This window comes from Chinchilla lanigera, unplaced genomic scaffold (genome assembly GCF_000276665.1).
Source record: "Chinchilla lanigera isolate Chin_1 unplaced genomic scaffold, ChiLan1.0 scaffold00009, whole genome shotgun sequence".
Taxonomy (NCBI): Eukaryota; Metazoa; Chordata; class Mammalia; order Rodentia; family Chinchillidae; genus Chinchilla; species Chinchilla lanigera.
The window spans coordinates 24,664,560-24,687,496 of NW_004955410.1; the positions used below are offsets into that span (position 1 = coordinate 24,664,560).

The 22,937-nt window shown below is 39.8% G+C and overlaps 1 protein-coding gene across 1 annotated transcript in view; it reads right to left on the reverse strand.

Moving 5' to 3' along the window:
- The window catches only part of Rapgef5 (Rap guanine nucleotide exchange factor (GEF) 5), a 190,404-nt gene that overhangs the window by 138,812 nt on the left and 28,655 nt on the right, over positions 1-22,937 (reverse strand). Inside the window, exon 6 of the mRNA XM_005377379.2 lies at positions 9,897-9,945. Within this exon, the coding sequence (XP_005377436.1) occupies positions 9,897-9,945 (49 nt within the window). The remainder of the gene's footprint in view (positions 1-9,896; positions 9,946-22,937) is intronic.

Here is a 22,937-nt window from a genome sequence, read left to right on the forward strand (position 1 = left end):
CAGATAATGTGAGCTGGCTGTGGAGTCCCTAGTAAAAGGAGGAAACACAACTCTCCAGTCACTAATTCGTGGACATTACCAGTAGAATAAGCCATCCAACAAACATCTTGCTAATTTTTGTAAATCTTATAAAGCCTTAAAATGCTCTTCAAATCCACTAAGGTTAGCTCTTAGAAGAGAAAATTATAAAGGCACATCATAATGGCCTTTTAAAAAATTACAACAAAATGGATTTTTTTTTTTTACTAAGCTAGAGCCTTGAGTCATTTATAGAACCTATGTTGATTGGCAGTTACTTTTATTTCTGTTTGTATGCTGAACTGAAATTAAAACTTTTCCTCTAGACTAATGCTCATTTTAATAACCCTCTGCAGATAAGACATAAATCTGGCATAACCACCTGAGCCCTAATTAGCAGTTTTACTGCAAGACATAAGATAGGAGGGCAATCAATTCCTTCTGTCAAGCTCCAGATGTGCCAACTATCACTTTAATATTTTTCTATTGTATGTGTACCAGATTCTTTTTCTTTTGCCTTTAAAAAACTCAACATGGTTTTTAAAAAGCAAGGAACTAACATAGAAAGCACCCTTCTGTAGCTGGAGCTCTAATTAAGGCTGCGCTTAATGGTCCTGCATTTTATCACCTCCTCAGTGCACCATAATAAGTTTTCCTTTTTCAGACGGTCATTGACTCATTAATGCATTTTATTTATGAAAATACATTGTGATTTAAAGACAGCAGAGGCCAGATGTGTCCTTGGTCGCTGCGGTATCCTCTGTGCCCTATGGCTCTGTGGCTCATGGTAGGTGCCTAGTGAAAACTTGGTAAAGGAAGAATGAATGCAACACCCAGGACTCAGCCTCCCCTGTACATGGCTGTTGTCAGTTTCATCCATTCTCAATGTCAATTCAAGCTCTGAGAATCGGGTGGGGGCAACAGTGAGTATGTCTGGAATTTCCATATCTGGATTCTTTCAATAGAGTAATACCTACTTTGTTGGTTAGTTTTACTCCTAGATTCCTCCCCAAATTTGTTGTGGTTTGGGGGTTGTGAAAAAGAATTGGTTTTCTCCAAAATAATCTTCATCTTAGTTAGCCAATCAGAAAATATTTAATTAAAGTCAAGGACAAAATAAGAATGCCAACTCTCCTTGACATTATTCACCTTTATTTTACAGGGCCCTAAGTAATAAAAGAACATTAAGAAAATGTCACATGGGTTGGATTGGTAAGACAGACAAAACAGTTACTGACAGATCATGTGTCTGTCATGTAGAAAATCCAAAAAATTTTAAAACAGAACATTTACATGAGACAGAAAAATCAAGGAGTCTTATACAGAAAAAAAAAAGTCAGCTTGAAGAGGGAATCAGTACTGATAAACCAATTTTAAAGTTTACATGGAGAGGGAAAAGACACAGAAGAGCCAACACAGTAACAAAGGAGAGGAACAAAGCAAGAAGGCTGACGCTACAAGATTTTAAGAGTGACTATAAAGCTCCACAGGAATCAACGGAACTGAAGAGAGAGGCCAGAAATAAATACACAGAAAGACAGTTAACTGATCTTTGGCAGAGGAGTAAAGACAGTATAATGAAAAAAATTGTCCTGCCAGGTGTGGTGGTGCACTCAGGGAGTCTGAGACAGGAGGATGGAAAATTTTAGCCCAGCTTGAGTAACTTAGCAACTTAACAAGACCCTGTATCAAAATTTTAAAAAGGGGAGTTGGAGATGTAGCTTAGTGTGAAAGCTCTGAGTTCAATCCCCAGAACAGAAGCAGGAAAGAGAGACAGACAGACAGAGATAGAGAGAGAGACAGAAACAGAGAGAGAGACAGAGAGACACTGAGAGACAGACACACAGAGAGAAAATATATCGTCAATTGTCCTTGAAACAACTGGACATTCACTTGCAAAAATAACCAAACATAGATTCAGACCTTATGCCCTCCATGCAGATGAACTCAGATGAACCACAAAGCTAAATGTAAAAACACAAAAGTATAAAAGTCTTAGATAACATTGGAGTAAATCTACATGAACTTGGTTTCGCAATAACCTTTTAAATACAACAACAAAGACATGATTCTTGAAAGAAATAATTGGCAAGTTTAAAAAAAAAAAACTTCAGTTTTAAAAAGTCACTGAAAGAGAATAAAATGAGCCACCGACTGGGAGAAAATATTTGCAGGATGCATACCTAATAAAGGTATTACCTTTATGATTGCCTAAAATATGCAAAGAACTATTAAAATTTGAGTCAGAAAAGGAACAAGCATGTTAAAAATTGGGCAAAAGATCTGTACCGACACTTTACTGAAGAAGATACACAGATGGCAAATAAGCACTGGAAAATAAGCACATCATATGTCATTACAGAACTGTAAATTAAAACTACAATGAAACACCAACAAATAAGCAATGAGGTATCACCACACATTAATTAGAATGGTGCAAATCCAAAATATGACATCAAATGCACAAAAATGCAGAGCAATAAAACTCTCATCCATTGCTTGCCATCACTATGGAAAACAATTTGGTGTTTCTAATGAAACATATCTGATGAACACTTTATCACACGTCTTGGTGTTTACCTGAATGAGCCAAAACTTATATCCACACAAAATCTGCCTACAGATGTTTATAATGGCTCTATTCACAACTGCCAAAATTTATAGCAATTAAGACATTTTTTAGTAGGTGAATAGATAAATAAACTGTGGTGCATTCAAGCAAAAAAAGGAATTGAACTTTCAGGCTATGAAAAGACACAGAAGAAACTTCAATGTATATTACTAAGTAAAAAAAGCCAGTCTGATGGAGACCACTACAAAGCAGCTCTGAGCAGGACTTAAATTAACAAAATTGGCTTTTCCTGTTTACTTGTGAATCACTGGTCTCTACTGAGGCCTGTAATGGGGGTGAAGCCATGATGCCTCAAAGGACAAAACAAGGCCACAGCTAAGGACACCTGGCTCCAACCTCTATTAACTAAAGACCATAGCTGCAGGCATTTCACTTTTGGGTGGAGACCTTCCTGGAGATAACACACTTCTCCTAAATTAGCATAATATCTTACTTGGAGAAGCCCTTAAGTGGACTTCCAAGGTCCTTGAACAGCCCTGCCATTCGAGGCAGAGTCCTGCCTTTCTTCAGTATTCCCTGCCTTATTTTGATAACTAAACAAATACCGGCTGCCTAGAGAAGTTCTTGGTCTTAGCCCCAGAGAATCTCAAATTCTGTTAGAGGGTTTTGAACCTCTGGGAGCCCAAACTTCAAACCACTTGACTCTTTTATTTAAGCCTTCACTGTCCACTCAGTGAAGGAGACTGTGGGCCTGATCAGTCTGCAGTAACTAGGAGATAATATTAACCTGATACCAGTCTGTTATGGTTTAAATTTAAAATGACCCCCAAAGCCTCATGTGATTGGAAGGTGACTGCATTATGGGGGTACTACAGCTGATTTGCTGGCCACCACGGTTTGGTTGGAGAAGGGTCATGGAGGTTGTATCTCCCTTCCTTCACTCCACTTCCTGGATGCCATGAGGCGAGCAGCTTTCCTCCGCTAGACCCTTCCACCAGGCCATTTCTGCCTGGAGCCAGCAGATCACGCAAGGACTAAAACTTCTAAAGTGTGAGCCAACATAAACTTCTCCTCCTTTGAATGGCAGGTATTGAGTATTTTGTCCCAGTGATGAGTAAAATGATTAACACAGTCTAAAAAGGCTGCACATTGTATAACTGCAACTTTATGACATTATGGAAAACGTAATATTATACACACAGTTAAAAAAAAGTCAGTTGGGGGGCACTGGGGATTGAATCCAGGGCCTCATACATTCTAGGCAAGTCTTTGGCCACTGAGCTACACTTACAGCCTACATAAAGGATTTGTAGGGGAGCAAAACTACTTTCTATTATTTATGATGCTATTAACACTAGATATATACCATGGCACATTTTTCCAAACCCACAGAATGTACAAAACCAAGAATGAGCCCTACTGTACAATATGGACTCTGAATGATAGCAATGTGTCAACAGGCTTATCAATTATAAGACATGTTCCCCACTGGTTTGGGATGTCCACAGGGAGGGACACAACATATGCAGGGTAAGGAGCATTTGAGAGCTTTCTGTATGTTGCTGGGAACCTAAATCTGCTCTAAAAATTTTTTTATTAAAAAAGGAAATTTCATAAGAGAGAGACCAAGGAACTATAGAATGAAAAGATGAGAATAATTTTTAAATGAAAATAATAAATAGTTCACTTATAATAGTAACCAAAACCACAAGGTACCTAAAAATATGTCAAACAAAAACATGAGATTATTATGGGGAAAAGTGTATTAATGATCTGAAAGAGCCTAGGTTCCTTTCTTTTTTTTTTTTTTCATAGCACTGGAGATTAATTCAGGACCTTCACACTGAGCTACATCCTTAACTCTTTATTTTGAATCAGGGTCTCACTAAATCATTGAATTACCCAGGCTGGGCTCAAACTTGCCACTTTCCTACCTCACCTCCCAGAACGTCTGAATTACAGGCAGCCACCACCATGCCCAGCAGCCTAGGTTCTTCTGATGTAAACATTTATTATCTCGAAAGTGTCAATTTAGCCAGTGACCTACAAGTTGAACACATTTCTTTATCTAGTGTGGTATGTATCAGGGATCCAACCCAGAGCTTCAGCATGTAAGGCAAGCACTCTATCACTGAGCTACAGCCCCAGCCCAAGTTGAACACACTCTTAAAAAATCCCTACAGAATTTTCCACAGAATGTGACAAATTAGACCTATAATGAGAACAAGAAAAGTAAAAAGAGATTAATCTTAATTCATTCCTTCACTCATCCCAAAAGTCTTATTATAAAGCTTTGGTAATTAAAACATGATAGTGTAGGTACAGGTAAACACATCAATAGAATACAGAGACCATAGATAACTCTAAGCCTCTCTCTCTCTCTCACTCTCTCTCTCTCTTCCCCTTTCCTCCCTCCCTCTCCTATGACTGAGTTACCATGACAGATGATAGCTATGAGGCAGAGAATCCAATGAACACTCGCAGAGTAACTGGCTTAACACAAGGAAAACATAAAACTTGATTTCCACCTCATACCATATACATAAAGAAATTGCAGATGACTTCAAGTCCTAAATGTAAAAAACACAACTTTAAGAGACCATAATGCTAAGTGACATAAACCAGACACAGAAGGATAATGTATCACATGGTTTCTCTTCGATGAGAAACCAAAAGTATAAATAAGAGCAAAATGAAAGAAAGATGATAGGAAACCGGTAGATGGACTCTCTGGAGATTGAAGTAGCTCTGGAGTGCAGTGAACAGTAGGAAAGGGAGAGGAAAATGGATCAAGATCCCATACATGTATGTACCAATTCCCCATGATGAATGTATGTATTATGCGGCATAAAACAACAGGAAAAAATAGCCCCACCTAGCAACTGACCTAGCTACTCTATGGTGAGTAGTTTATTTATTTATTTATTTATTTTGGTTTTTTTTCCAGTACCGGGAACCAAACTCATGACCTTGCGCTTGCCAGGCAGGCGCTCTGCCGCTGAGCTAAATCCCCAGCCCCATGGTAAGTAGTTTATTACATGAAATCGGAAAAGAGCAAAAAGATCTATGTACATCAATGTATGTTCATGTCTTTATTTTATAATGTGAAAAACCTTAAAAAATATATAAAATAAAAATTATTTAAATAAATTTTATAGTATATATAGCTCAGAAAATGATGGGAATCAATAGCATGGACATAAAGATTAATCCTATAAAAAGAATCACTGTATATGTAGTTATAGCAATCAAATCTGTATTGGTAAAAATCAGTGGAATCTGTCCAAAAGAAGAAAACACTTAGTAATATACTCATGCAAATATATTCACAGGACTTTTGACAAAGGTACAAAAGTAATTTAAGGTGTGGAAAGGTGATCTTCATGACAACTATTGTTACAGTAATTTCACAGGCCAAAATAAAACAAAACACCTGGTACCTAGGTCTCACACTTTATATTAGAACCAAAAATGGACAATATCCTTTTTTTCCCCTTTTCTGAGACAGGGTCTTGCCCTGTAGTTCAGACTATCCTTGAACTCACTATGTAGCCCAGGCCAGGCTAGAACTAGTGGCAATTCTTCTGCCTCAGCCTTCCAAGTACTGGGATTATACCTGGTTGGACCACATATTTAAACATAAAACTATACAGCTTTTAAATGAAAAAGACACAAGAGAAAACCTCTGGCACTTAGTGTTAGCTGAAGAATTCTCAGACTTAATCCAAAGACATTCCATAAAAAATGTAATAAGGGGACTTTATAGAAAAAGAAAAACTTTTGCTCCGTGAAATACCCTTGAGAGGATGAAAGATGAGTTAACAACTAGAAAAAAACACAAGCCACATGTTGACAAAGGCCTAATATACAGAATATGTTAAAAACTCTCCAAACTCCACAGTGAAAAACCAAACAACCTAATTAGAAAGTGGGGGACAGACACAAACAAGCACTCCACTAACGATGACATTCAGCGGCAGACAAGTACCTAAAAAGATGTTCAGCACCATTAGCTGTCAGGGAAATGCCAACTAAAACTGCAAAGAGATCTCACTGTACACTTATCAGAAGGCTTAAATGAAATTTTTAAAAAATAGCAATTATACCAACTGCTGACAAGGACACAGACTCTGGACCAGTTATGCATTCTTAGTGAGAACATCAAATGGTTCAGCCATTCTGGAAAAGTTTAGGAGTTCCTTCAAAAACAATTCAGTGACCATACAATCCAGGAATTGTACACTTGGATATTTACCTCAGAGAAAGGCTTGGGTTCACATAAAAATCTGTTTATACACAAGTATTTGTAGCAGCTTCATTTGTCACAGCCCAACCCTGGAAACAATCCTGATGTCCTTCAGTGGGCAAATGCATAAAAATACTACATTGCAATGAGGAATATGATTCATCAATAAGAAAGGAAAAAACTACAGATGTTCACAACACCTGGAATACACCTCCAGAAATCCTGCAAGGAAGGGGTCAAGGCCCAAAGTTATATGCTGTATAACTACATTTATATATTCTCAATGTGAAAAAATTATAGAAATGAACAGGTTAGTGATAGTCAAGAGGTTACAGAATGAAGAAGGGTAGGTAGAAAGCTGGGGTAGCTATAAACAATCAGAGGGATCTTGTGAAGATGGAAATGTTGTGTGTCAGTGTTAATATCCTGCCTGTGGTGCTGAATCAGACCTTTGCAAAATATTACCATTGGAAAGCTTAGAGAAAAGGTGCTTGAGTCAAGCATGGTGACACATGCCTGTAATCCCAGCACTGGGGAGGCTGAGGCAGGAGGATGGCCAAGAGTTTAAGGCCAGCCTGAGCTGCATAGCAAGTGGCACTTGGCATCTATTTATATTTCTTATTACAAGTGTGTATAAATCTAAAATTATCTTAAAATCCACATATTAATATAAATATGCAGTAATAGCTGCCTAGTATTCACAGAATATCTAGCAATATAAAATACTAGTATTACAAAAGTATCAGTAGTTATCTATATTGATAAAACGTGACTTCTCAATTTCTTCTTCATACATTAATGCATTACAAATTCTTTTTCAATGAGCATACACTACTAAAATAATAAGTCAAGATATTCTATTATAAAAGGATATATGCTATTATATACAATTTCACTGAGTATTTTACTATATTAATTATTAAAAATTTTTAAAAGCTGCTTAACGTTCTATCACATTGGTCTCTGATCTATGACAGGAAATGTTTCTACTTTCTGATTGGTTAAAACACACACACACACACACACACATACTGCAAAAGATATCTTTTTTTGTCTGCTTTGAGTCAGGGTTTTACTGTGTAGTTCAGGCTAGCCTTGAACTCACTATGTAACTCAGGCTGGTCTCAAACTCACGGTGATCCTCTTCCCCAGTCTCCCAGGTGCTTGGATTACAGGTATGCACCACCTCACCCAGCTAGCAGCAGATACCTTTCTACCCTTTTTGTTTGTTTGTTTGTTTTTTCTCCGGTACCAGGAACCGAACTCACGACCTTGCTACCTTTCTACCTTAATCTTCGCATGCATTCCTGACTGCGTTCTATGATAGTCCTTTAGCCATGCAGGTACTGGATCATGTTAGGGACGCTGGAACTGAATAGCTGCTGTCAATGATGCCCCCTTCATTAGTGTATGTATGTGAGAACACTCTACCCTGTCCTTGAGAACTTGGCAAAGCTTGATTCACATTCCAAGCTCCACAGACCAATTAAGTGGGTAAGCAGACATGCTGGCCTCATCTGGTGACAACATGGTTAATAAAATTGACCTTATACCCATCTTTTTTGCAACTGTAACACACCTGGGTCTTGTTTATTCATTTTCACTTCCCTTTGCATCCTGAAGGTTCAAATTTCTCAGCCAAACACCCACAGCTGACCTCTTTCTGCCTCGTTCATCTTCCCTGGCCACTCTCGCATCTTTGCTGTCCCTCACACATCATGGGACAGTGCCTTTGCTCCATGGTTCTTGTCTGGGTATCTGCAGAGCTCGCCCCCTGTCAGAGGCCTTCCTGTCCCACTCTGGGAAAATCCACCAGCACTTTCTCCAGCCTCCTCTGCATTTCTCCATCCTCCAAGACACTGCCATCCCGATTCATACAGACTTTACATTTTATCTCTTTATCACTGTAAGAAATAAAATCAGCTCTAGTGGCTTTAAGTCTAAGCCCTCCCTCTTAGAATTTTTGTACTGGTGTCCCTTTTCTATGTTAGCTTGCACCTCTACAAATACTCACAATCTAATGCTGCTTGCTGAGGAACCCTGGTCATACCACCCTCTCTGTTCAGTACCCGAGATCGCCACTCCGTGCATCTGCCTCTGCCTCTCCACTTTTACAACACCCAGTCTCTATATCCTTTGAGTCACTCACATCAACAAACGAAGTAACATGAGTTCAATAACTAAGCATGTTTGGTTCAAAAGTAACTCAGACGTAAAAAACCTTACAGTTCCTAATTGGAAAAAGAAAAACACAGAATGTATGGTTTATGTTAAGACATTTCTATTCCGTATTTCTTCATATTTTGTCAGTTCTTTGACTTGAACCTGGTCTTTCTGCCTGAAAAGTCTTATTCCAATTGAACATTATCCAAGGACTTCCTTTCTGACTTTCATTATGTGTAGTATGGTCCTCCTCTCTCTGAGCAGGGAGGAACAGCACAAGATGCCTCTCTCTGACATTTCTTCTGTCTAAGCAAGCATTTTTCTACTTCAGTGAGCCGTTGTTTCATAGTAGACTTCAGCAGAGAATGTTTTCTTCTCCTTCAAAATATATTTGAAAGCCCTATTTTTCTTTCTATTACTTCCATAGGTTGTATCTTACAGGTATGAGGAGTCTGATCCATGTAATCAGTCTGAAGAAAAATTCTTGCTCTAAAATATCATTAAACAAATTACTTGTAAGGAAAAATATATTGAGGTAAAGAAAAAATATGTATAGCCTTATCAAAATACCACCACTATAGTATTCTTTGTTCTCTGTCATTATGATATATAATACAATGTGACTTGACAGACCATTTTCAAGGCTGCAGTGAACTACAAATATATATTTAATTTTTCCTTAAAATCTTAAATAAATTAAAGCAGTGAAATGTTACTTTAAAAACTGTAACACCCTATGTTACTTTAATGGTACCATAATGGCTTTTAAGAACAGAGACACTTGTCTAATTCTACACCAAAGGATCCTGAGATATTCAACTACATGCTTCCAGGTGGTACATGAAATACTCCCCAGAGAATTATAATCTTCCTCCCAACCCGTAAGAAACTACTCACCAGACTTCCTTGCTTTCAAAGCAATAACAGCTGCTAGCTCTCTCTGCACCTAATAAAATATGAGAGGAAAAATTAAATTAGAAAATGAAAAGGGTAGCCACCAAAGCAGTACTTTGTTTTTTGATGTGCAACCCAATTAGGAGCTGTTGCAATGAAACCTAAGTTTACTGGTATCTCTGTTTTGTTTTGTAATAGAAAAACTTCCGCAGAGCAATTTTCAGGCCAAAAATTCAGACAAATCATATTGACTTAGTTTTTAAAAGTTACTTGGCAGGATGTGTATATTGTGAAACATTGGTACATATGCCAGGATGAATGCTTCAAAAACATAACTATGCTATATTCAGAAACCATGAAGATACCAATTAAATTACTAAAATATACATGGTACCCTAATAAAGACACTAAATATTATTGGTCATTCAAAGGTACTAGCTCATATAGAAATTCTAGAAACATTGAGATAAGGGTTTCTGGTTTAAGTGGTTCTCTGTTCAAACTAAATGAACATTTGTCACGTTTTACAAAAATCATTTTGGGTAATATGCCACCTAAAAGCAACTGCATGGACTTAAGGGCAGGTGAAACGTGAACTGCTATGGTTGAGATGGAGAACATCCCCCAAGGGCCTCCTGTGCTTCTGCGCCCTGTGCGGGCGGGTGCTGTAGCTGACTTGCTGTCGGGAGGTGAGGCCTGGTGGGAAGAGGCTGGTCCTGGGGTGTGACCGGAAGGGTGTATTTGCTTCCCTGCTCCTCCCTTCCCTGTTTCCTGACCACAGTGATACGAACAGCTTTCCTTCTGCTATGCCCTTCTGCTATGCTGTTCTGTCTTGGAGCCAGCTCTCTGTGGACCAAACTGAGCCAAAATAAACATCTCCTCCTTTCAGTTGTGGGTGTCAGATGTGCTGTCTCTGTGAAGACAGTGACTAAGATAAGAATAGGCAAGATGACCTTTAAAACCCTAAGTGTCTTAGACCCTATTTATCTTCCAAATTTTTAGCACTTCCATGCCCTCTTGTCCTCTCCTCTGTGAATGCTTGAAATCCTTCCTTAAAAGCATTCTCAAAGAGGAACAGTAAAGAGACAAACATTTAAACCAAGGTCACTTTCAAAGATAACATTAAAGTAATCTCTGAGAAATCTATGCTTGGTATCAAATAAAAATTCCTAACAACTGAGCTCTTTCTCTTTGGGACACTGCTCAGAGGCATGTGTGTGTGTGTGTGTGTGTGTGTGTGTGTCCTGCATGTGTGTGGGTGCATACATGTGTGTGCACACACACATGCCCACACACATGCGTGCCTGTGGGTGTGTTTGGGTGTTTGGAGGTGGTAATGGTGGAGATTGGGATCAGCTGAATATATTACAATAATGACACTTTAAAGGGAGAACATGGGAGTTCAAGGTTAAGTTGCAGATTTGCTATTCAAATTAATTTAATTTATATTCATTTACTGGAAGGCAAGAGCAGCAATGCGCTAGACCCCCGGAGACTCCATTCCGGAAGCTTTCCCAGTGGCCAGCATTGGCATCATACCCTGAGGAGGGCAGCTTGCCTGAGGCTGTTGTCCTTGCCCTGCTTTCCCTGTAGGCTGATGTGAATGCCATTCAAAAGCATACACTCTTGATTTAGCTGATTCTTTGATGCAGGAAGACTCTCTCAGGACAATCAAAACAATAGCAAGAAGGCAATCACTCCCTCTCAACACCCTTGAGAGCTTGGCTCTAAAATGCTCATGGCTAGAAGATTTACAGTTAAAGAAGTAGAGGGGAAAAAGGGACTGGGGGCACAAAAGTGAGAAATGCCATGGGAAACCTTTATAAACATGTGAAGGTATACAAATAAAAAAAAGTGATGAAATTAACATACCAATCATCATATACTTTATATTTTGAGCTGCTTGTAGGTTTATTGTATTTTGGAGTTTTTCTCCTTCACAGGACCATAAATATTTGGATGTAAGGCAGAGATGAAGATTCTAAACATTCACTGCGACCCTGTCAATGGCTTCCCATTCTCTGACCTCCCAGGCAGGACCCCACTGTGACAACAGAGATGCATGGGATGGATCACTTATTTGCTCACAAAGAATCAAAAACAAGCCTACTTCACCCTCCTATTTCAGTTTTCCAGGTCTGAAGTCCTCTCACAGGAACTCAGTGAAGTAAGGGTCAAAATATAGAGTTCAGGAAAAGGAAAGTATATTCTTGAAACTATATACCGCTGTATCTCTTTGATAATTTGGTACAGAAAGGAAGGAGCAATGAGATGAGGAAGAGCACAACAGAGCGTCTCAAGGTACCACAAAAATGAGAGATCTGCAGAGAGAAAGGAAAGAGCAATTCCACATCTAGTTTTGAAAGAACCTAAGCATTTTTTTTTCCCCACATAAAATAAATGAGCTTCCTGGGCATACTGCAATCTTTTTAACCCCTACAGTGGAAGGATATGTTTTATGCCAGGTGGAATGTAGTCATAGTGTGATGGTGGATTGATTCAGAAATTTAGTTAAGAGAAGCTTAACTAAATTGTTTGTTTGTTTATTTGATTTTTCTTCCAGTACCAGGAATCAAACTCACGACCTTGCACTTGCCAGGCAGGAACTTTGCCGCTGAGCTAAATCCCCAGCCCCTAAGAGAAGCTTAACTAAATTGGCTCAGCAATTCTACACCCTAGCGTGTAGAAGACCCACCCTAGGGCAGCTTGTCACCTGGATGGTATAAAAGGAAAATGAAGAAGGATGGATCTACTTCTGTTTTTTTGAAGGAGCTCTAGCCTTTGTGTTCACCTTAGACATCATCTGTCTTCCATGGCAAACTCTTCAACCTTCCTTCGAAGACCCATCAGCCTCCTGATATGGATTCACATGGGACACTGCATTGAGCTCCAGACCTTGGACTGAATCCTTCCATCTCCAGTGTGCAGACACTCTCTGCACACTTCTTCACCCAACTCTGTGGGTGGCCATCATAAGCCAATCCTGTAAACTTCTATACATTTGTACATCTTGTGTTACATCTGTTTCTCTAGTAAAACAATGACTGATACACATAGCTTCCATACTTCTTCTCCAGAATGGATAAGATTTTTAACAAAAAACCCAAAGGGACCTGGGGCTATAGTTTAGTGTGGGGCACTTGCTAGTATGGGTGAAGCCCTGGGTTGATTCCCAGCAGTGTACAACAACAACAAAGGTAGACTGTTCTTCCTACAAAGCACAAAAGGGAAAGCACCAATCAAGCAAAACACAAACTGGGTACGCACTCCTTACGTGCTCACATAGCATCTTCTCAGATCTTTAACACACTGGCAACCACAAAATCATTTCAGACTGCATGGCTGACGTCTGTCTTTGGGGCTGGAAGCACCACTGAGTCAGGACCTTTCCCTTCCTTACGTTTTCCACAGCATTTGTTCGGTGACCCACAGAAGGTAGATATACAGATAATGCTTAAGAGAATATAGAAAGGACCTAAGGGAATGAAACGGCTCAAAGTGAACGGGACAAGGAACTTTCAAAGAGAAGACAATCCCTTGCCCTAAGCTACTCCCATCAGAAATCTTCAAAACATGTTAGAAGGACTCAAAGTCCCGGTTACAAAACTTGTGAGGTTTATGTTGAAAAATAAAGACTTTGAGCCACTGCTTAAATAGAGGCTAGAATTTTCTGTCCATACGAAGGGGCCTGTTGGCGTTAGAAAAGGAACGCTGCCCTCCCACACTGTCAAGCCTTTAAGCAGAAGACGAGAAGCTGCCTCAGTTCTGAACTACACCTTCTAGGAAACCTGAGCAAGAATCTCACAGCTGGACACTCCCAGATTGCTGGAGAGCTGCAGAGGAGTCTTACAGGACACTGATGATTTTCTTCTACACCTACTTTGATTGTTGGTTAGATTTAGATTCTCCCACCATGCCTATACATGACCTTCTCAGGGGAGGCTTGCAAAGTGCATATGAGAGCCACGAACCACATTCTCACATGGGCTACTGTTTTTATATAAGGTGGAAGCTGAACCACTACCTCAGTAATTAGAAAAAATCTAAATTATTACTTTGGCCTTTCCTTTCATAACCTTCTCCTACTATAATCCATAACCTTTTCTTAACCCTATGGAGGTAACTGCATTTCAAAATTCAACATTTTGCACATTTCACAAAGTTATCCTTTCTACATCATACCCTCAGTGAATCTGGAGCAGCTACTTGTTAGACACATTAACATTTCTGTGAGGAGATACATGATTATTCACACCAAATGGGACAAAAGAAGACTAGAAAAAACCTCAGGTTTTGATACCAAATATACTCAGTTTTGGTTAGATTTTGCCACCAAGTAAGTTATGAAAACCCTGTGTTTTAGAGCATTTGTATTTCAGAATTGTGAATAGGGACTATAAACCTCTGATGCCAGGTGCAGCAGCACACACTTGAAATCCCAGCACTCGGGAGGCTGAGGCAGGAGGATCGCCATGTGTTTAAGGCCAGCCTGGGCTACATAGTGAGTTCAAGGTTAGCCTGATTACAGAGTGAGACCTTGTCTCAAAAAACAAAAACAAAAACAAAAACACTCCTCTGGTAAGTTGTTTTTTGTTTTTTTTTGTTTTTTTTTTTTTTGGTTTTTCTCCGGTACCGGGAACCGAACTCACAACCTTGCGCATGCCAGGCAGGCGCTTTTGCCGCTGAGCTAAATCCCCAGCCCTCCTCTGGTAAGTTTATACTGAAAATTTCTCTCTTTTATTTGTCTCATGTCTCCTGTTGTCCAATGGCTATTTAGAAAACTACTTTTGTCTATTAAGAGATGTTTTCTTTAAATAGCATGAATTTTCATCTGTTGCAGTAGTTCAAACCTGACTGCACATTAGAATCACTTGGGGGGCTTTAAAAAACACTGCTCCACCAGCCCCCATGAAATCAGCATCTCGGGGGAGAGGAGGAGTCTGTCCTTTCCTGGCCTCCCACAGATTCCAGGCTGCAGCCAGGGCTGGGAAGGGGACAGATTAGTTTCTCTGAGGCTCCACATTTCACTCTTATGTTCACCCTGTCGGACAATCCATCTTTACTTTTTATTTTGCTCTCCTCTAATTTAATTCATTTGTAAAGGAACATGGCCTTCGCTGTGTCTTAGAGATAAAATTATGCCATAATCCAATCAAATGATTAGATTCACTCACTGTATCAGCAGGTTGACAGACTCAAGTACATGGGAAATTGCAAGGAAGCTTTCTACAAAGCTTCAGTTTTAATTTAAACATAGTTTACTCAATATAGAAAAAAAAACTGTGTAATTCAAGCCACGTGCATTAAGGGCTTTTTTGTCCTTGTGAATATCTAAATAGAGGATGACTGAGGGGCTAATAAGATATAGTCCCAATTTTTCCCTCTCTCCTGATTACCAATCAGAAGCTAGAGTCAGAAACATGTTGAAATGTTTTGGCTTTCTGTCTTAATAAGCCTGATCACCAAAAATGCCCTGCAAGTCAGTAAGAATCAGAGCCAGTCTTATTTCCAGCATTCTGTCTTCTTTTTTCCCTGGCACTTTAATAATGCCTTCAGCTTGAAAACCCAAATGTTCACAAAGCCGTTTTGCAGCAAAAGCTGACTCAAGAGGCAACAGTGTCAAATGCAAACTGAACGCCGGGAGCCTCTAGTGGGAGAGATTTGCTGAGAAGACAAGGGCAGGCTTCCTGGACCAAGAGACCCTGGAAATGAAGCAGGGAACCAGATGGAAAGTCAACGAAGGTCATTCTGGGAGGACACAGTAAGCTTGGCAAAGGTCAGAGCTAACCAAAGAGTTGTCCTTACATACTAATTTTAAGTAGAAATGAATGATTCATGAACTTCTTAAAGGGTTTTAGTAAATCTAGACACATTTACATTCTGATACCATGATAGAAATGTTTTGCAAACACAGAGCCCATTTTCTCAATATCATCAAATGTAAGAAGAAACATAATCCGGTACTCTTCTGTGTTTTATATCCAAACATAGTAAACTTTGAAACTACTATTAGACCTTAAACTACCTTGGACTTTGAGAATTCTAGAAAGAAAATAAATGTGTGTCTAATCAATGTCATTTTATGTGGGGAGGGGCCGAAGCTGGAGATCAATCACGTGTGGGGCTGGAGCAAGGCCAGTCCCAGGAACAAAGAGCGCCAAGGCAGCCATGTGAACAAGCTGCTCCAGCTCCGAGAACACCCAAGCAAACAGGTGGCGAGGCAGGGGGGTGTCACGTGACACCAGCCTGCCAAGTGTATAAATAACCGTGCTGCAGTCAATGAGAAGTCCTTTTTCTCCCATTAGAAGAGGAGGCTCCACCTGACCTCAGCGTTCTATATTCTGACTCTTGTCTTTTCTTCTTCACCCTCTACTATCCTTCACCTTGAGAATTTCGAGAGCTGCTCTGGATGTGGCACTTTTATACAAGACGCAAATCGAGCAACAATGGCCCACACAAAGTATGCCTCAGCTGGCTAACAATTCCTTTTTCAGAGCTCTGCTTTCCTATGAGCAAGTTCATTATTTTACTCTGAAGAGCTAACACTGCCACAATTCTGACATGTGGGTAACCTTGTGATTACTTTTTAATGTCAACCAATACTTAGAAGTCAAGAAAGCAATACTTCTCTCCCTAAACAACACTTTCCTCCACCTAACAGTTTATTTAATAAAGAGCTGCTTTCCCAATATTTGCTGTCACATCAAAGAGGTGTTTGTTAAAGACGTTGGGATGGTAAAATACACTTCTGCTTACTCACCTGTTTCAAGGCAATTAGGGATATGTAAGAATCTCTTACCTAGACTATTTTGCTGAATGTGGACAGATACGGTTACTAATTTTATTATCACTAAGAAAGGCCATCCTTAGACTGAGTTGTTCTTTAGAGACTAATATATATAGGAATGGCCTGAAACCAACAAAAGGAACTGGAGCCAAGTCCTACCCTTACGTTTTAAAGACTCTGTTATTTAAGTCTTATCCACATATTACCGCATTTGACGGAGGTTCATATTAAAGTCTTAATAATAGTTGATCACAAGCACAGAATGACTTTACAGTGGGGATAGGATTACTTAGAATGGATAACAGTGCTTTTAGGAATATTACTACAGGAATGATATTCAGATTGCAAAACAGTAATGGGCTCCAACATTTAGTCTATTTGTTTCGTGTACCTTTTACTTAGGTTCAGAAGGCAAATAGAGTATCTATAGGAAGACAACAAGGAGACAGTCACCTCCTGGTAGCTAAACTTGATGGACAAAGAGATCTTTGCGTACCTTGTCCTCCTTGTGCAATTTGACACTGTTAATTAACCCTCTCTTTCTTTTTAACAGTGGGATTTCATGACATTATATGCTCCAGGCTTTTATCTTACTTCTCTGGCTACTACTTCGTTTTCCCAAGGCTCCTCCTTTTCACTACCTATTTTCAAGATGTGGTGTTCCTTAGGGATCTAGCCTCAGTCCTCAGCACTGGGGTTTGAACCCAGGGTGTTTGCACTGAGCTGCATCCCAGTGCTTTTTTATTTTGAGACAGGATCTTGCTACGTTGATAAGTTGTCCAGGCTTGTTTTGAACTTCCTCCTGCATCAGCCTCCCAGAGTGTTGGGAATACAGGTATGCACCACCCCTGGCTTGCTCAGCACTCTTGACTTTCTTTTTCCTTTCACTCAATCCTATCTGCATATCTAGATTTCCTATGCAGTAAAGCCCTGTATCTATCTACCTTCTGGAACTGAAAGTCTGACTATTTGCTCAAACTCAACACTTTCAAAGGCGAAGTCACTTTCATACCATTTGCCTTCACATTAAAACTCTGCTCCATGTTTTACATATCTAGTCAGTGAATGGTACCACCATGCATCCATGATTTCAGGCCAGGAAGCAAGGTATCTCTTACTTATCTCAAACTACTACCTTCTCCCACTCCAATCACCATCATGAATTTACCTCCCTTCATCCCACATCACTCTTTTTTTTTGGTCTTTTTGAGACAGGGTCTCGCTATGCAGTTCAGGCCAGCCTTGAGCTCACTTTGTAGCACAGGCTGGCCTCCGACTCACAACAATCCTCCTGCCTCAGCCTCCCAAGTGCTGGGATTACAGGTGTACACCACCATGCCCAGTCATCACACATCATTCTTTACTACACTAACAATCCTAAAAAATAAATTTTACAATATCACATCTCTCCCAGGAAGCTCTTCAAAGACTTCTCCATGACACAAAGTCCAGTATTTAGAATGTCTAGTATTACTCTTCAAAATCCAACAAATAAATAATAATTCATGCTTTAGCCTTAAATATAATATTGGCAGTTTTATGAATGGACTATTCCTCGTGTTATTCTGTCTGGAACGCCTCTCTGCCTCCCAACCTTGTGTGGTTGTTACTTACTTGTCCTTCAGGTCCCCTCTTAGTAACCATCTTCTTCTCAGTGTCATCCAGCTCCCCTGACAGTGAAGTCCTACAGCCATTGCCACCCTCTGGCAAAATCTCCTCTTTAACTGGGGTCTCCTTTGTTGGACTTTCGATGGATCTTTTGTTCATCATTCTCCCCTGAGCTCTGGCACCACTACAAGTACACATTTTTGTGATTAAAAAACGTAAGTGTTTATAGTTGCTTCACGGAAGTCTTAGAGGGAACATGATCATCAACTCCAAATATTTGAAAGGAGGAAGATGAAATTCTGATCAGTAGACAAAAGTTGCAAAAAGGCATAATTTAGTTCAACCAACAGTGGAGATAGTCCACTATGTGAGGTTCAAGAGATGAAGCTTATACGGGAAGATGAGTATCAGAGTGTTATGGTTTGTGTCTAGATGTTCGCCCAAAGCCTCATGCAGTCATGGGGCGGCTTCTGGAGTTTTTGATTGACTCATGCTCTAATGGGATTATAGGTGTGAATGCTACACTCATGGTCCATTGCAACTAGGGGTGTGAGTGCCACTCCCACCCTGCACTGGGCGTAGCAGAGTGAGTAGCCTCCATACAACATAAGGGAGGGAAAGAGGCTTGCTGGCTGCTAGTCCTCCCCTTTTGCTCTTGTTGCTTTTGCTGTTTTTAACCACTATAAACTGTTGCCCTCTGCCATGTGCCACTCTGCCTTGGAGCCAGCCAAGTATGGACTGAACCCCTGCAAAGTGTGAGCTAAACAAATCTTTGCTTTCTTAATTCTGGGCGTTAGGTATTTTGTCTCAGCAATAAGAGAAAATTAACTGAGACAAGAAGCTTCCAAGATTAGTTGTATGAGTATTTCCTTTCCTGATTACACCGCACCCCCAAATGGGGGTGTTCATGTCATACCTGGAGTAGTAGTGACATCTGTCAGCCTGCAGGTGAAGAACCAGTGGTTTTATGGATGTCTAAGCCTCCTGACAGATACTGGTGATGCTAATATCAACAAGCAAATGAAAAATACCTGTTGGAAGTCATCTTTTGTTATGAAAAACTCATGAACTTTATGGCACAAGGAACAGGAGAAGCTACAGAAATTGAAAGCAATAAAAAAGTGCAAGTTAATAGTACTAGCATCTTATCAAAAGAGCAGATATGTATATCCACGCCTTTGGTTTGCAGAGCTGCTCTCATCTTTGAAATGATGATTCCTTTTTGTGATTTCACCAAAGTCCTACTGGTGACCAACATGAATTTCCTAATAAATAAAAATTTCTTATATCTAACTTTTTTTTTCATTTTTTGAGACAAGGTTTTGTCACTATGCAGTTTAGGCTAGCTTTGAATTCACTACATAGCCCAGGTTGGCCTCGAACTTGCAGTGATCCTCCTGCTCGAGCCTCCCAAATGCTGGGACTACGGGTGTGTGCCATGACATCTAGCTTATAAAATGTATTTTAAGGAAGCAAGTATATTGGATATTAATTATATTTACATCATTAAATCTCTAAGTTTTATGTCTTGAGTTACTTTTTCCTATTTCCTGGTAAGATGAAATTATTCTAAAATCTGCACAACATTGTAAATAATTCTTCAGTAGATTTATGTGATAGAGTTTAAGTAGCTTCAAAGATATAATTTAATTCTTGCCTCACTATGCTTTTTAATCCATATTACACATCATTCCTTACACAGAGAATGCCTTTTTCTCAATCATTGTGCTTTTAGAGATAACACTGTAACTATAGCAACAGTAGAACTATACCAGCAGTCAAATCCCATGCACTTTAGGGATCCTCTATAGAAGGAGCTCTCCCATCTGTAGGGAGAGGCTCCTATAGAGCCTTGTAGGGATGTTACATCAGAAACATTCAGGTTGAATAAATGCAAATTAACTAAGACCCTCCCTAACTAGAAAGTCTATCTACAAAAACTGCAGAACTTAAGATCTAAAAGCCTACAAAGGGAATAGGAAATCTTCTGTTTTATGCCAAGCTTGAGAGCAGTTGTAGGATTCCAGGTGGTAGGGTGGAGTCACAGCACTCTGTTTCAGAGGACTGTTGCAATATTAAATGAGCTAACATGTACAAGGCACCTGGACCAGTCCCTGATGACGAGTAAGTACTGTGTGCGTGTTAGCTGTCACTGTCATTATCACAACATCTGAGCTGAACAGTAGAAGAAGGGACACTCTGTTATCATTTAGAACTAAAATGTCTTGCAAAAATCTCATGTGTTCAGATGTGGGGCTTTGGGGAGGTGGTTAAATCACGAGGGCACTGTACTCAACCACAGATTAATCCACTGATGACTTGAGAGCTGAATGTGTTGTCAGGTGGAAAGGACTGGATAAAGGCAAATCACTGGGGCAGGGTCTAATGGGCATATTCTTGTCCCTGGCTCCTCTTTTGGTGCTCTGCTTCCTGGATGCCGTGAGGTGAACATCTTTCTTGTGCAAGGCCCTTCCACTATGTTGTTGCTGCCTGGGAGCCAGGCAACCATGGACTAAACACTCTGAAGCCATGAACCAAAATAAACTTCTTCTTTAAGTGACAGGTGTTGGATATTTTGTTTCCATGACAGGGAAGTAACTAATTAAGACCCAGTCCTCCTTTTGATATTTGAAATATTGAGCTCTTTCTTCCCACCTAAACTGTAAACTCCTGACAATTAGCACTGCTTCCACTTAGTACATTTCACCTACCAAGTCCATCCCTATGGCAACTAGCATAAAAGGAGCTGAAATGTTCCACTGAAAATTCATGAACAGGGCTGAGGATGTGGCTTGGTGGTAAAGTGCTTGTCTAGCATGCACAAGACATGTACACACACACACACACACACACACACACACACACACACACACAATGCTAAGAGCAGGCATCAACAGTGTTTCAAGTGCTTATACTTCCAGACTTCAGACATAAATTTAAGATTTCCACAGAACTCTGGAAGCTTTCATAAATGTATAAAGACAGACTTTAGTTGTAGAAATTCACTTTGAAACATCAGAGGTATCCACTGACATAACTAGCTCTGGCCTGGCAGTTTCTTACTATCAAGGGAGAATTGCTGTATTATGAATCAAGGGATTATGGATATGCATTCAACAAGGAGTATATATAATTTATACCTCTGCCATAGCACGTTAGCACCCATGAACTGCTTAAAAGGATAGCCACTACTTGTCTCATTTTGCTATAGGTTAGAAGTCCAAGTGCAGTGTGGCCCCACTGGGTCCTCTGCCCAGCACCTTAGGAAGCCAAACTCAAGGGAGCCAGGGAGCTCAATTCCTTACTGGAGGGTCTAAGGGAGAATCTGCTTCCAGCTCATTCAGGGTGTTGGCAGACTCCTGTTCCTGCACAGGAGTATCTGTTCCTTGCCTGGCTGTCACTTGCAAGCTTCCCTTAGCTCCTACAGACCTCTTTCTGATCCTTGCACACGGGCTCCTACATGTCATTGCCAGCAATGACATGGATCCTTCTCAGGCTTAGAATTTCTCTCTCCCTCTCTGTGCTACTTCTCGGACTCTTACAAGAGCAAGTTCTCTGCACCTAAAGGCTCATGCTTAGACTGGCTTCACAAAGACCATCCACATTTACAACCTTATTTATATCTTATAAATATCTTTTGCCATGTCGTGTAGTGCTTATAGATGCCAGGAAGGGTACCTTTGCAGGATCACTGCACTTCTCACTGAATAACACAGATCCTCATTGTTCTGAAAAATTACCCCTCCATGCCCTTTTTAGGGCCTTTCAGTAACTTGCTAGTAGAGTCTAGCTCTGGAATAGGATGTGCCTGCTGTAAAATCTTTAGCAGATCACACCAAATTCACTTTCCTCCTACAACTTTCTCTTACTCTACCTCAAGCTCAAGCCAGTACCCCCAAGTTCATCTTAAATTAACCCATTCACTTGCCCTCCTACTTCCACCCCCTGAGGTGTCTCCAACCCTTTCAGATGTTCTAGCAAATAATAAGTGTTGAAGGTTAATGATGGGTTATTTCTCGATAGATTCACTTCAGGCATATATTTTATGTTGCAATGAAAAAAAATCATGACATCTTTATGTTCAAGTTGAATGATCCAAATGTCAGATAAAAGGGAAAGGAAATTGCAAAGCAAGATCCGCAGTACTGAAAACTGTCAGATTTAGCATTACTATGACATTCACAAATATAGGAAATAATTCATGCTATTTCTACCCAGTATCCACATAAAAATGTCACTATATTTTAATTTACACAATATGAGATAACAGAAAATAATTTTAAATTTGTTATTCTATCATCACCAGCAATGCAATTTTCACTTTTATGTGTCCTAGTCCTTCTCCATATGTGGACGTACTATACAATGCTACAAAATTGACTTGCCTAGGAAAATTCCATTTCATGCAAAGCAACTATAAGAAGTATTATTTTAAACAAATACACAGAGAAGCAGCTCAATATGAAATGCTTACAGTCATCCTATTACAGTTCCTTCACAGGGGATTTCACTGCAACACTTCACAAACCTAGGACTGTCAATATCCAGACTGAAAGCTGGATGGTATATTTCTGTTCCTTGTCAATTTAAAAAGTCTATTATTTTCTACATGTATTTTAAATCAGAGAACCTTCTCCATCTTGGGAATA